Raw genomic sequence first — 16,163 nt, 5'->3', positions numbered from 1 at the left:
CGGTTATTCATCTCTTCCTTAGCATGTTGTTGATCTAGTTACGGACTACCTGGTCAACATGAAACTAAGGATTAGTACACGTTATTGAAGGCGCCTTCAACCATTGTTGTCATACATACCGCCAGTGTTTTCTATCGAAAGATTCACCTATATAGTGAACAACTTCGTTTAATGCGGTTTCTACTGATCGGCCTTTTAGCACGCTGCTTATATTTGAGGTAATTTTCTGGTATATTGCTTTTAACCATACTATCGACTATCCGTTCCATGACTTTAAGTGGGAAGGACGTAAAGCTTATAGGTCGATAAGACTTAGTTGTATCATAACTAGGTTTTCCGGGTTAGGGTATAAATATTTACCCTGTATCTTTGACAGATAAAACGTATATAGCCCCGCCTCCATCTGCAAAAGTTTCGGAAAAATACTATCCGATCCTTCAGCTTTATAAAATGTTCTCTGTGTTTGCTTCCCCTTCCCCCCAAAAACGGTTCATTTATGGTACCCGATGTACCAGGTGGTAAATGAGTGTCGATTAGGAATTTCGTTATCTCCTCCATATCCTCTAGCCTCCTCCCCATATCATCGACCATAAATAGAGTTTTCCCGGACAGATCTCCGCTATATCCTCTTTATTTTGACATTGAAAAGAGTCTCGACCTAAGCGGTTATTTAGTAAGGTCCCGACCATTGTCAAATTAGTTTTAGACTTATTCCGAAACTTAATCGACTTTGGTGGTGGCCTGGAAAGGAGTGCTCTTTCGAAATTCTCCAATCTGTCCAATTTCGTTTATAAGATCTTCTGAACATACATATATGTAATTATATATAATACTTCTTCACTGATTCTATTGACAAAAGTAGCTTTATTACCTAAGTTCAATCTGATCAGGTCTTTGGTATTAAAGAAATCCATTTGGGTTTGTCCCCTGAGATTGGTGTTTGTGCTACCAATACTATAAAAAAACTAGGTCTTTCCCCGAAAATAAGCAAATTTAAAACCTAAATCTTAATATAATTTATGTCAATTCTTTTTAAAGATTTTATGATTTCAAATAACTGTTCTTTATAAAGATCGCTTGAGTTACATACTTCAGGTATTACTGTCAAAAAAAATCTACGAATCCAAATTATGACTTAAAGCGAAAACATAACTGGCACAGCAACTTAAGATATAGTAACAACAATAATACTAACAACAACAGATCATTAAAAGCCATTTACCGATCAAATATGTATCTCATTTGGAACAATTCAAGTAATAACAAAAGCAACAACAATAATAACCAAATAAATAATTCACACTTCAAGCCAAAACAATTACGAATTGTTGGTATAAATTGTACAATAAATATGGCAATATTTACTTTTTTTATTTGTAGTGCGTGAATAGACTTTTTAAATAAGGTTTTGTTGATTTTTGTCAGGCGGTCTTTGTGTTGATTTTATTTTTTTTTTTCAAATTTTGCATGCAATCGCTGCTGCTGCTGCAGCAGAAAATGAAATGTTGTAATGACATTGTTTATATGTTTGTAGCTACAATATTTGGTAATACCAACTAAAACTTTTGTTTTTTGTCTGTTATCGGTTATCTGTCTGTCATTGTGACTTGTTAGTAGAGACGAAATTAATGAAGAAAAGAGAATATAAAAAACCATTAAAAAATTGTTACATAAAAGTGGGCTTAAGGAAAAGTATGTCCAAGCCCCCGCTGTAAATGTAAACAACAATACAAATGTCTAGAGTTACAAAAAAAAGCAACAAACCAACAAAATTAATCAGGTGTATGATTTTTGTGTTTATATTTTTTTCGTAATAAATTTTATACAATTAAAAACTTTATTAAATTGTACATGACAATTATTGTCGTGATATTGATTACAAACTCAATTCGAAAATACATACTCATGTGAAGAGATTATAAAACGAGGGTAGATTGAAAAGTATTTTTAGAAAAATACATGGATCAGTCCTAATATGGTCCATTAGAAAGATGTCTGTTTAATTCCAAACAACTGTGAAGTGTCCTTCAGATATCCATGTCTCAGACATTGGAGTCGGATGTACCCCAATGCAGGACAGTGACATAGAAGATGTAGATTCATCTTCTTCCTCATTTTGACAGCTTCGGCCATAATCATTGTTCAAACCTCATTGCGTGGTTACCAAATTTACAGTGCCCTATGATGACATCTATCATTTTGCTGAGTTGGGATCGGATATGTTTCAGAAGATGGTCTGTGTACTCCTTATCAAGCTTTGCACATTTCTTTTCACGTTTGAATACAAGTTAGTTCATTCCTCCATCTTGCCTGGGAGAGTTCGTAGAATATATTATCTATGTGTCTTTTGCGTACTCCTATCGGAGTATCACAGAAATGATCTATGTCCGAGTCGGGAAAGTGAACCTGTTTTCGGGAGTTCGTCCGCGATACAGTTGCCTGTAGAATGTCCGTGATCTCATGTCCATACGAGTACGATATTTGAATGTCTCGCCATCCTATTTAAGGATGACCGGCATTCCTGGACCAGTCGTGATTAGAGCATATAGTACACCTATCAGGGACTTGATTGCAGCTTGACTATTGGTAAAGATTAGAATATCTCTGTTCTATATCCTATGATACCAGATACAGTTTGCTGTTCTTTTTATGGCTGATATTTCGGCCAGAATTGGGCAACTCATTACCGATTCTGAAAGCAATACAGATCTGTTCCGTTGCTTAGGATCATGTCCGATTTGTGGACCATGGTCCATGTTAGAGAAGAGAATGATGTTAGGCCGCTATCGGTCTTATTTTGCACTCCTTCATCCGATGCTTAAGAAACATTGTTTCCTCTACGTAATTCCTTACAATTCTTCAATCTATTTAGGTTCAGAAACTTGATTGAATAATTCAGAATCTTTTGTTTTCAGGAAGAAATTTCTTAAGATGTTTCAATCAATGTTCTTTATTATATAATATAACCGTTAACACATTGCCCTCAAAGAGTTTAGATCTAATTTCGACAAAGACTTCGCAATGTCAATCAATTTTTTTATTTAATCATCTTTAGAGTGGAGTTATCATCCGATAATTCAAAAATTTTGTCTGCTGGACGTTATTCCTTTAAATTTGCCAATCAATGATCCTTAAGGATGTTATATCCGCTATAACATTGCTTCCAAAGTGTTTGGATCTAATTTTATCTTTTAATCTAATTTTAATTTTTAGGATACAAAGAGACCGATCTCAAAGATAATTTCCTTTGCTGTAGGGTGAAGACGTGTTGTGTCGAAGCCTTCGACTCAAAGGACAGTGTTTGCAAATCGGTTGTCTATTTAAGGAATCTCAGACCTCGGAGAAAGTTTTAGCACCATTAGCCTGAAATCGAGTTGTTTCGAAGGAATTTGTATTCAGAAGGTCATATAAAAGTGTGTTGAAAACTCTCGTCATCATCGATTGATAAATGAAGCATACAATTTCGTAATCAAATGCCTTGAACCTTAAGAATTTTTAAATTTTATAAGAAATTCAGACTACCCTTAGGTCGATTAAAGCCTCATTCTCATTTACTGGTGGTAGATTGGGCCATTATTTAGTTACACTTTGAGAGAAACGTGGCAGCCTGTGAAATCCTAAATCAATTACGTGCCAGAGATCTTTAAATTTTTCCTTATCTCCTGAGAGCCTTCGTTCTAAGAAGAGATTTAATACAGAGGAGATAATTTATATTCTCGCGTTGGCCTAGAGTTGGTCAGCTTCCCGCTACATCTAATGATCTTGATCAATGAAGCAAAGTTAATATCATCACTACGTTCAAGTTCATCAACTAGTGGTTGCAGTTTCCTCTCCTCCCAAAATAGCGTTTTGATTAACTACGAACTTTAGGTGGTAATGAAGAGCGGGTTTATTATTTTCAATCACAAACAATCAGACGCCTGCGTCACTTTATACCAGACCGAGTTGCCAGACTGCTGTTTTTTAAGTGGCGAGAATTGAATACTATGTGGCATCCGTCTGGCCTTATCCTCAACTAATAATATAAGGCCATTTGATACTAGAATTTTTAAATTATTTTAAACAACTTCTCCGTTCTACCTCATTATTATAAATATTTATTTTGCAATCATGTTTTAATAAATGTTTCAATTTAATGTAATTCTTATTTTTACTTAAAAGAGGCGTGTTTTCGAGAAAAAACACGCTAAGAAAACAAATTAAAGTTAACATACGTCAACGGTTTCGTTATGTGATGCATGTGCAAATAATTAGCAAATTAATTGATTAAATCGAAAAATCTTTATTTAATAATCTTTAATGAAAAATTAATACTGAATCAGCTGCTGAGAGAAAATGTAAACAATAAACAAAAAACAATATCAAACTCACGATTTTTAATGACTTGGGAAAAATAATTTCTATAGAATGCTTTGTTTTCTAATAGAGTTTCGTAATAATAAATTAAAGTTTTTTATACAGATAGGGGAAACATTTAGCTGGTGAGGGTGGACCATGAGGTTATTGATTGGATTTGGAAATTAGACTTTAAGAGATGTTCTAGAAATCATAAAGTAAATTAATCAGTTTAAAATTTTTAAAATATGATTCAACATAACCTAATACTTTTAAATTTTATTTAAATTCAAAGTTCAATACTTTATAATTTCAAAAAGTTTAAACCCGTTTTTACAGAATAACAATAATTGGGAATTTCCAAAGCAGTATTACTCATAAAGTTCATTTTCCATATAGTTAGAGTTGGTTGGTTACATCTGGTTTATTGCAAACAGTTTTGTAATTTCAGAAAAAAATTTCCTATATAATTAATTTTTATCAAGTAATAATATCTTTCGACAATTTCGAAACGCGATATACACTATAAACATAACTGTACATTTCCAGCTAGCATTTTGGAAGATAATTGGATGATTATTCAGTAAACTGTGTCTTTTTTGACTCCTTTTGATGACGTAAAAGTGATTAAGTTGCGCGCTTAAAAAATTATTCGATAATGATCTCGATATACGATTAAAAACTGCTTATTTAAAAAGTATTTGATAGTTTTAGGATTAATTACTAAACTAAGTCTAGTGATTAGTCACTTAACTAAGCATAACATGTAGAGCAATCATAAATATATCATCCAGGTGTTCGAAATACGATTGTTTATAAATTTATTTCGTAATTATGTTTCGAGCAGTCGGAAGATCAAAAACTATTTTCTGTATCATCTAAATGTAATTCGACTTTTTACTTACTCAAAAATGATTCAGAACTGATCAGAAGAGGGGCTCATAAAAGACTCTTTTAGAAGAGTCGCGGATAGGTCACCATTTTCTGCCTACGAAAGTATCATTTATGATAAAAAAAATGGGCGCATAAATGATTACAATGTGATTTATTCGAAAAAGAATAATAAACTGTATAGCAATCATAAATAGATCATTCAGATGTTCGAAATATGATTATTTGTAAATTTATTTCGTAATTATATTTCGAGTAGTCGGGAGATCAAAAAGTGCTTTCTGTAACTGACATAAAAATTATTCAAAAAAGACACAAAAATGACTAAAATATGATTCGAAAAATACTCTAAAACGACTAGTAATTCTACTCATTAATGACTGAAAATAGATTCAAAAATACATCAGAACTGATCAGAAGAGAGGCTCATAAATGACATTTTTAGAAAAGTCGTGGATAGGGTACCATTTTCTCCCGATAAAAGTATCATTTATGATCAGAAAATGAGTGCATATATGATCATTTTAATCGTGCAGGAGAGTCATAAATGACTTGAATGTGATCAAAAGAGTCAAAATATGCTAGCTGGGAAGATCAAAGATTTGTGTTATTGTATTTTTCTGAAACAGACAGCTGGGAAGATCAAAGATTTATATTATTGTATTTTTCTGAAACATACATGAAAATGACTCAGAAAAGACTTAAAAATTACTAAAATATGATTCGCTAAAGACATTGAAACGACTAGAAATTCGACTCATTAATGACTTAAATAAGATTCCAAAATGAGTCAGAACTGATCAAGAAAGGGGCTCATAAAACATTATTTTATAAAAGATGCGAATTGGGAAGCAATTTCTCCCGACAAAAGTTCCATTTATGATCAGAAAATGAGTGCATATATGATCATTCAAATCATGCAGAAGTGTCATAAATGATTCGAATGTGCTCAAAAATTTAAAAAAATGTAAGCTGGGAAGATCAAAGATCTGTGTTATTGTATTTGTTTGAAACAGATGACTCAGAAAAGGCACAAAAATTACTGAAATATGATTGGAAAAAGACTCTTAAACGACCAGTAATTTGACTCAAAAATGAATCCAAAAATATTAAAAAATGTGGCAGAACGGAACAGAAGAGACGAGTGTGATCAAAAATGGAAAAAAATGTTAGCTGGGCTGGTTATTCCCCTTCCAGTAGTAGAGACAGGTGATAATTAATATTAATATGTAATGAGATTTTAAATTACAATCGTAGTTCTAATAATAACTGAATTTTTTTTTAATTTACACAGTGCTAAGTGTTAGTGGGATTAGAATAATGGTGTAAATTCTTTTAAAAATTAGACAAAACTAATTTTTAGAAAATAATGCTAAACATTTTTTAAGCTGAAATGTTTTAGAGACAATTTGAAAGAAATTTAGAATAATTACAGTTGGCATTTAATAATCTTATTTGTCATAAAAAGTTGACATTTCTTGATAACTAAATGTAAACAAAACAGTTTCTTCAATATAACAGCTGTCAATTTAAAATTACTTTTTTCCAGTTGTAAGTAGTTAATTAAAAAACAACTTTTAATAATAATTTCATTTTACTTAAAGAAATTTAACCAGGAAACTTAAATAAATTATGTTAATTTTGCTGGGATTTATTAATAAATGCAATAAAAATTATTTAATTATTATATTTGGTATTTCGTTTAACAATTTTATATACCTTATATATTTATTAAACAGTTTCTCATTATTTATATTGAAACCGTATTTAAAAAAAACCGGCAATAACATTTACGGAAACAGTGTTTTATTATGAATTTTAAGTTGTTTTTTCTTTATTCAATCATTCCCCAATTAATTTTATATTCAATTTGTTTAATTCATCTTTAAATTCTTAGGAATTAACTAAAGTTAAAAAAAAGATGTTTGTCTATCGCAGACTTTCTGAGAAATTGTTATAAAGTTTATGGCTTTTATTTGATCAGTTCCAGAAGTGTTAGTTAAACTGCTGTTAGCAATCTGATTATTAACGGTTGGATTATGAGCCTCTCTCGTCCATGTGGCGGTCGTTAAGTTTAACGGTTTTGCAATTATCAGTTTAACTTTCTCAAGCTCCCTTATTTCCCTTTGCTCTTTCATTGTCGTATGATGATGGAGAGCTAACAACTGGAAGAATATTCCGTTATAACTCTCTTAGGGTCAAAGGTTTTACAGTTGTTATCGCCCTAATTAACATCTAACTGTCGGAACAGAGTTCCGTCTTGAAACTTTTGTTGTGATAAGGTAGATCGTTAAATCTGTTTCCATGTAGTTAAAGATTCCTGGAGGTATTTGATCTAATGATCCACTTTACCACGATCTCCATGCTGGGACAAATGTCTCGAGGTGGATCCTCAAATCAGTTTCGTCTTTCAATTTAGATCAATCCCTGACTGTTGCAGGTATTTGCTCTAATGAACCTCTTTTTCATCACCTCCTTGCTGGGTCCAATGTCTCGATGTGGCTCCCCAAACATGTTTCGTCTTTCAGTTTAGAGCAATCTGTGTAACTAAAGATTCCTGCAGGTATTTGCTCTAATGATCCTCTTCACCACGACCTCAGTGTTGGGAGCAATATATCGAGGTGGATCCCCAAACTTGTTTCGTCTTTCAGTTTAGAGCAATCTGTGCAAATAATGATTCCTGCTGGTATTTTCGGTAATGATTCTCTTTACCAAGACCTCCTTGCAACTAAAGATTCCTACAGGTATTTGATCTAATGATCCCCTTTACCACGTCTATCAGTTTAGAGCAATCCATAATTATAGATTCCTGGAGGTATTTGCTCTAATGATCCACTTTACCACGATCTCCTTGCGAAACAATGTCTAAAGGAGGATCCTCAAATCTGTTTCGTCTTTCAGTTTAGAGCAATCCCTGTAATGAAAGACTGCTGCAGGTATTCGATCTAATGATCCCCTTTACCACGACCTCCTTGCTGGTTCCAATGTCTCGAGGTGGATCCTCAAACGTGTTTTGTCTTTCAGTTTCTAGCAATTCGTGTAATTAAAATATTGATCCTCTTTACCTCGTTCTCCTTGCTGCGACCAATATATCGACAATTTCTGTTTGCGGTATGCAATCGGGCGCGTCAAGTGTTTGAGTATAACCGTCCGAAATGTTCAGTATATATTGATGAAGTTTCCCGTAACCGTCGACATTAAATGCCGCCTCATATCTTTCATGTTTTTCAATCGATGGAATGCCCTGAAATACATGTGCGATTCCAATCTTTATCAGTAGCTACGTTTAAGCCGGCTTAGCTTTTGAGCCGAAAAAAGTCAACGGCGCGGCTTGCAAAATATTACCGGCGGCCAACCGCCGACGATTTGAGCCGTCTCGGCTTGTATCTCTGGTGCCATGTTACTGCAAGTGTTCCGAAAGAGTTCAAGAAGTAGAAAATAATATTTTTTATATATTTTATATATTTTAACATTTATATATACATATATTTTACATATATACATATATTTTAACTTTTAACAAGGTTTTAAAACAGTTTCAAGTTAACTATAGGTTAATTAAGCTAAAACCTAACTAACTACTGAGAAACCGTTCCCCAAATGTATAATGAATTCCTTTTCTACTAATCTACTAAATCAAAATTAACATTTAAACATTCGTCATTGTATTCGATCTTTCTTTTTCTGAATAATTAAACAGGTTTTATTTGTGAATAAAATTAATAAAAACAACTAATAAGTATACTTAACACTTTAAAGATCCAGTTCAAAACAAAAAATCTTAAAATCTCAATGAATTCTTTAAAAAATATTTTAATTTATGTAAAACTAAAAAAACAAATACTTCAGACCATAAATACTTTACTAAATGCTTGACTAAAGAATGAATGACTGATTATGACAGTAAATAGCCAAAAAAAATGTTTATTTAATTGTTTATGTTTATTATATTTGAAAAAAATATAATATTATTATGTTACCACTAATAAAACTGTCTATTTTCAATTAACAGTTAAAAGGTCTTTTTTTTCTATAAAGAAAAGACCTTAAAATCGGAGGTGTTGTTATTTGTTTTCTGTGTTTGTTTGATTTGTTTGTATATCGTGAAAACAATTTATTAGTAGGAAGTTATTTTAAGGTTGGCTAATTTTTGAGTTGTTTAAAATAACAAAGTAATGTCAAATGTTTTAGCAAACATAGAAATTAAATTTAGAAAAAAAGAAATTGCGCGTTTCAATTAAAATTAAAGATAAGCTGTGATGTAATATCAACTATAGATTAGTCTATAGTCGAGCCTATAGTCTCTATAGATCAGTCTATATTTAATACTATATATCAGTTTATAGTCGAGATTATAGATGGGGCTATTGTCGTGACTATAGATCAGTCTATAGTCAAACCTATAGATCAGTTTATAGTCGAAACTATAGATCAGTTTATAGTCGAAACTATAGATCGTTCTATAATCGACACTATAGATCATTCTATAGTCGAGACTATAGATCAGTCTATAGTCGAGACTGTATATCAGTCCATGGTCGAGACTACAGATCAGTCGATGGTCGAGACTACATATCAGTCTGTAGTCGAGACTATAGATCAGACTACAGTCAACACTATAGATCAGTCTACAGTCTCGACTATAGATCAGTCTATCTGTCTGATCTGTCTACAATCTATAGGTGAGACTATAGATCAGTTTATAGTACACACTATACATATATCAGTTTATAGTCGAGACTATAGATTAGTCTATAGCAGAGACTATAGATCAGTTTATAGTACACACTATACATATATCAGTTTATAGTCGAGACTATAGATTAGTCTATAGCAGAGACTATAGATAAGTCTTTAGTAGAGACTATAGATCAGTCTACAGTCGAGGCTATAGATCTGTCTACAGTCTAGTCTATAGATCAGTCTATAGCAGAAACTATAGAAAGTCTTTAGTCGAGCGTGGAGATCAGTGTATAGTTCAGTCAATAGTAGATACTATAGATCAGTCTATAGTCGAGACTATAGATCAGTCTAGACTATAGATCATTCTATAGGCTAGGCTATAGATCAGCCTATAGGCTAGACTATAGATCAGTCTATAGTCGAGACTATGGATCAGACTATAGATCAGTATACAGTCGAGACTAAAGATCAGTCTATAGTCGAGACTATGGATCAGACTATAGATCAGTATACAGTCGAGACTGTAGATCAGTCTACAGTCGAGATTATAGATCAATCTATAGTCGAGACTATATAGCAGTCTATAGTCGAGACTATAGATCAACCTTTGGATAAGACTATAGATCAATCTATAGTTGAGACGTAGATCAGTCTGTAGTTTAGACTATAGATCAATCTATAGTTGAGACTACAGATCAGTCTATAATCGAGACTATCAGGCCTGTCACAGTATTCCATTCCGATCGAAAGTGGAATTATCTTTCCTAATTTTCTTCTTCAAAAGAGGAAAATGACAACTTTTTCAGGTTGAAACCACTTCACATTTTCAACGTGGAATTGACAAGATATTATTTTTTTTAAGTTTTCATCGATTTATTTACAAGTTATAATTCCACTTTCGATCGGAATGGAATTCTCTGACAGGCCTGTATAGACCAGTCTATAGCTGAAACTATAGATCAATCTCTAGTCGAGACCAGAGATCAGTCTATAGTCGAGACTATAGATCAGTCTATAGTTCAGACTATAGATCAGCCTGAAACCGAGATTATAGCATATTATATAGTCAAGACTGCATACCGGTTTTAAGCTACTGAAGTTAAACAAATTAATTGATTATTATTCCTAGTATCAACCTAGACATTACGTCTACTACATTATTTCAATGTCAGCCTAAAAATATGTTTTCTATAATATTCACAATATTCTTTATTAAAAAAAAGATAATAAATTATTTATTACGTTTTGGCTTATATTTCTTTTTATAAAGGTGTTGAGCATAAAAAAATATATATACTCAATTTTTTGTTGGCGTTTAAACTCCAACACTAAATCGTTTACCTCAACACTCTCTAGATCCCCAACATGCTGCTGTTCTCTTTTAAAGAGTATTAAAGTAATACAACACTTCTATTTTATCAAAATGCAAAATAAACAATTTGTTTTTTTTTTAATCAGTTATCAAGACAAAACTGAATCCCAAAGTTTTTCAGTTGTAGATATGATTTGTTAAAGAGAATTGTTGTACAATGTACAGATACAAAATGAATTTTAAACGGATTAGTGATGCATAAAGAAAATTTGAAATAGTACTAAGAAAACAGTTCTTTTTGGGCACTACTTTTATTTTTATTGGTCTATTGTTTTGATATAAACTGCTCTAAAGTCTTTACTATAGACTCATCTATATACTGATCAATAGTATTGACTATGAACTGAACCATTGTCTGGATTATATAGTTGTCTATAATTTCGCCTATATACTGATCTATTGTGTTGACTATAAATTGAGCTATAGTCTTGACTATAGACTGATCACAGCATTGACTAAGGAGTGATCTATAGTCTCGACTATAGACTTATCTATAGTCTTGACTATCGCTGTATTAATTGCTAATCTGGTCTAAAGTCTTGACTATGTATAAACCACACATCATGCTAAAATGGGATGACCTAAAGACTATGGTACTTTTTCTTTCGTACCAAAATTTCCCTGTTAAACTCCTATGTACCTGCCTTTCAATGTGGTCTAAACTCTGAGAGCTTCTGTGCAAACTTGGGAGCACATACACTATTAAAAAGTCAATCGCACAACATTGTTTTCGGTAACATTGTTTTTTTCATTAAGTACTCTAATGTATAAAAGTTATGTGTGATTTTTTTTACCAGTTTTGTTTTTATTTTCTATTTCTGGTTTGCTGATTATTCAGTTATCAGCATATCGTTTGAAAAAAAAAAAAAAATATAGCGTAGATGAAATTACCTGAAATAGCTTTAGTAAGTATATTAGTGTGCAAGTATATATTGGTTATATATTGTGGTAGTTGTTACGAGTGAATATCATCAGACTAGTCGTTTGTTGGAACATAGAAAAAATACCATTAACAAACGGTGTTAAACAGCTGACATAAAAGTATTGATAATTATGGTTGATGGACTATTAGGGGGATTACATAATTATGGAGTGGTAGCTTATGGGGAATAAATATGACTGGACAGTAGTAAATAGAGTGAATTTTTGATGGAAACTTTGTCTATAGTCTTGACTATATACTGGTCTATAGTCTTGACTATAGATTGGACTATAGTCCCGACTATAGATTGGTCTATTGTTTTGACTATAGATTGGTCTATTGTTTTGACTATAGACTGGTCTATAGTATTGACTATACTCTGGTCTATAGTGTTAACTATAGACTGTTCTATAGTCTTGACTATAGACTGGTCTATAGTCTTGACTATAGACTGTTCTATAGTCTTGACTATAGACTGGTCTATAGTCTTGACTATAGACTGGTCTATAGTCTTGACTATAGACTGGTTTATAGTTTTGACTATAGACTGGTTTATAGTTTTGACTATAGACTGTTCTATAGTATTGACTATAGACTGGTCTATAGTCTTGACTATAGACTGTTCTATAGTATTGACTATAGACTGGTCTATAGTGTTAAATATAGACTGTTCTATAGTATTGACTATAGACTGGTCTAAAGTTTTGACTATAGACTGGTCTATAGTCCTGACTATAGACTGTTCTATAGTATTGACTATAGACTGGTCTATAGTGTTGACTATAGACTGGTCTATAGTGTTGACTATAGACTGATCTATAGTCTTGACTATGGACTGGTCTATAGTCTTGACTATAGACTGATTTATTGTTTTGACTATAGACTGATTTATTGTTTTGACTTTAGACTGGTCTATAGTGTTGACTATAGACTAGTCTTGGCTATAGACTCGACTATAGTCGTGACTACATACTGGTCTATAGTCTTGACTATAGACTTGTCTATAGTAATGACTATATATTGGTCTGTAGTCTTGACTACAAATTGGACTATAGTCTTGACTATATGCTGGTCTATTGTTCTGACTATACACTGGTCTATAGTGTTGACTATAGTCTGGTCTATAGTGTTAACTATAGTATTGACTATAGACTTTTCTATAGTATTGTGTATAGACTGGTCTATAGTAGTGTTGACTATAGACATGTCTATAGTCTTGATTGTAAACTTTTCTATAGTATTGACTATACACTGGTCTAATAGTCTTGACTATAGATTGGACTATAGTCTTGACTATATACTGGTCTATTGTTTTGACTATAGACTTGTCTATAGTAATGACTATATATTGGTCTGTAGTCTTGACTAAAAATTGGACTATAGTCTTGACTATATGCTGGTCTATTGTTCTGACTATAGACTGGTCTATAGTGTTGACTATAGTCTGGTCCATAGTGTTAACTATAGTATTGACTATAGACTTTTCTATAGTATTGTGTATAGACTGATCTATAGTCTTGTCTATAGTGTTGACTATAGACATGTCTATAGTCTTGATTGTAAACTTTTCTATAGTATTGACTATACACTGGTCTAATAGTCTTGACTATAGATTGGACTATAGTCTTGACTATATATTGGTCTATTGTTTTGACTATAGACTGGTCTATAGTGTTGATTATAGACAGGTCTATAGTGTTGACTATATACTGGGCTATAGTGTTAACTATAGACTGTTCTATAGTAGTGACTATATAGTGGTCTATAGTCTTGACTATAGACTTTTCTGTAGTATTGACTATAGACTTTTCTATAGTATTGACTATAGACTGGGGTATAGTCATGATTATAGACTGGTATATAGTCTTGACTATAGACTGGTATATAGTATTGACTATAGACCTTTCTATAGTATTGAATACAGACTGTGTTAACTATAGACTGGTCTATAGTGTTTACTATAGACAAGTCTATAGTCAGGACTATAGATGAATCTATAGTCAAGACTATAGACGAATCTATAGTAAAAGATTTATATAGTCTTGACTATAAATCGGAGAATAGTGTTGACTATAGACTGGTCTATAGTATTTACTATAGTACCGACTAGAGACAGGTCTATATATAAATAATTTATAATCTTTACCATGGACTGGTACAAAGTCAAGACTATTAACTTTATTATAGTCTTGACTATAGGCTGGTCTATAGTGATGGATATAAATCTATAGCCTTCACGTCAAAAAATGCAAAATTTTGCCTTGCAAACGTCCTAAACTGTTAGTGTTAGCAAATTGGTCCTTCGAAAAATTAAACACAAACTATGTGGCAACTTTGTATATTGCTCAAGTGTTTACATTTGTACTAGCAAGTGCCGTTACCACCTGACTACTGTCACGTTACCCAGATTAATTAAAGTCAACACTTTATTTTACGGCATCAAAACTAACAATTACCCCCAATACTTAATAGGGCTTACAAAAAACGTTATGTTCTTTCTCTTGCATAAAAAACTCGTACAAACACACCTCTAGTCTGCTCAAAAACTTATATATTTATTTAGTGCTCGTGCATTTTGTGTCTCTTTCTCTCTCGCTCTTTTACACTCTCTTTAGTTGTAATTATTTAAACAGGTGAAGTAAGTTGTTTTTGTTGTTGCCCAAATGGATCGGTGCGAAATGTTGAAGCTATAAAAAAATGTATTCGTTTTTTGCACTCTAATGAAAATTGTCCTCAAAAAATAAACACCAGACATTTTGTCAGTCAGTCCGTACGTCAGTTATACTCAGATGCAGTCATAGTCACGCTTTTATTTATTATTGTGAAGAATCTTTTAACATCGTAAGAAACAAACTCTGGCCCGAGTACTGGTTGTTTTTTTTTTTTTGTTGTATCGGGGATCGGGTTTATACAAAATTTCTGTTACGCTCTTAAAGGCGAGCGAGCGGATTCTTAATAAATAAAAACAAATGTATGATTGCTGAGATTTTTTTTTTCATATTCATATTTATTTTATATTGTACTTTCGGTTTTGTTAAATTTCTTGACGTTTTTTTAGAGCTAAACGAGACCTTTAACGTTAAACACATAGACGTGTTTGTCGTCGTCGTGTTTTTGTTACCAAAAAAAAAAAAAAAAGAATTAAAAGAAAAAAAATAATAATAAATTTATACAAAAAAACTAAGCTGTTGATTTAAATAATAACAATAATTTATATATAATAAAAAAATAAATAAATTACATATATTTAAAAATAACAATTATAAAAAAAACCTTAATTAAAACGCTTAAAAAAAAAACAAAGCGTTTACACCTTCAACAACTGTCAGCCAACAATTTTTCGTAACTCCAGCCATTAAAAATGTGTCGCTGTTGTCAAAAGTAAGTACAAAATATAAACAATTTATTTATTTTGTTGTTGTTTTTTTCCCCCCTAATACACATTTTTTATGCAATTGTGTATTAATTTTTTTATGTAATAATATTTTAATGATAATAATTTGTATTTATTTTGTTTGTTTATTTTTAGTTGCTGGGAAGATTTCTATTGGAATTGTTTTGAGGAAAAATTTTGTTATGATGAATCTATTGGTAAGTAATGTCTACGGTTATCAGTAGTTAGGGTGTTTAAGGGATAAGTGATTTAAATTATCACGTCAAAGTGTGTAATAGTATTCATGTTTGGCAAAACTAAATAATAAACATTTTTATTATAGTTTTTTTCTGACTAATAGCGTTATTTTTATGACTTAAACGTTTTGCATTTTGGATGATTCAATATCGTTTGTGTATTAAAGCTGAGAATTTTGAAATTTTGAATTTCATAAGACAGAATTAGTTTTGATCCTCAGTGAGGTCATTCATAAATAAATTGTCCAGACGTGTTTTAACATTGTTCTAATGATTGATTTCCAAATTTTGAATACAACAATTGTATTTTTAATATTGGTAAGATTATAA

The 16,163-nt window shown here is 31.8% G+C and overlaps 1 protein-coding gene across 2 annotated transcripts in view; it reads left to right on the top strand.

Moving 5' to 3' along the window:
- Positions 1 to 16,163, top strand: part of LOC119606190 — a 52,206-nt gene that overhangs the window by 14,712 nt on the left and 21,331 nt on the right. For both annotated transcript variants that reach the window (XM_037959607.1, XM_037959606.1), the window contains exons 2-3: positions 15,262 to 15,584; positions 15,733 to 15,794. In XM_037959607.1, the coding sequence (XP_037815535.1) occupies positions 15,565 to 15,584; positions 15,733 to 15,794 (82 nt within the window). In that variant the 5' untranslated portion in view covers positions 15,262 to 15,564. The remainder of the gene's footprint in view (positions 1 to 15,261; positions 15,585 to 15,732; positions 15,795 to 16,163) is intronic.

Source organism: Lucilia sericata, unplaced genomic scaffold (genome assembly GCF_015586225.1).
Source record: "Lucilia sericata isolate MDLA Ls3-8-SP2 unplaced genomic scaffold, ASM1558622v1 Contig000558F_arrow, whole genome shotgun sequence".
NCBI classification, from domain to species: Eukaryota; Metazoa; Arthropoda; class Insecta; order Diptera; family Calliphoridae; genus Lucilia; species Lucilia sericata.
This window is presented reverse-complemented; position numbering and strand designations above follow the sequence as displayed.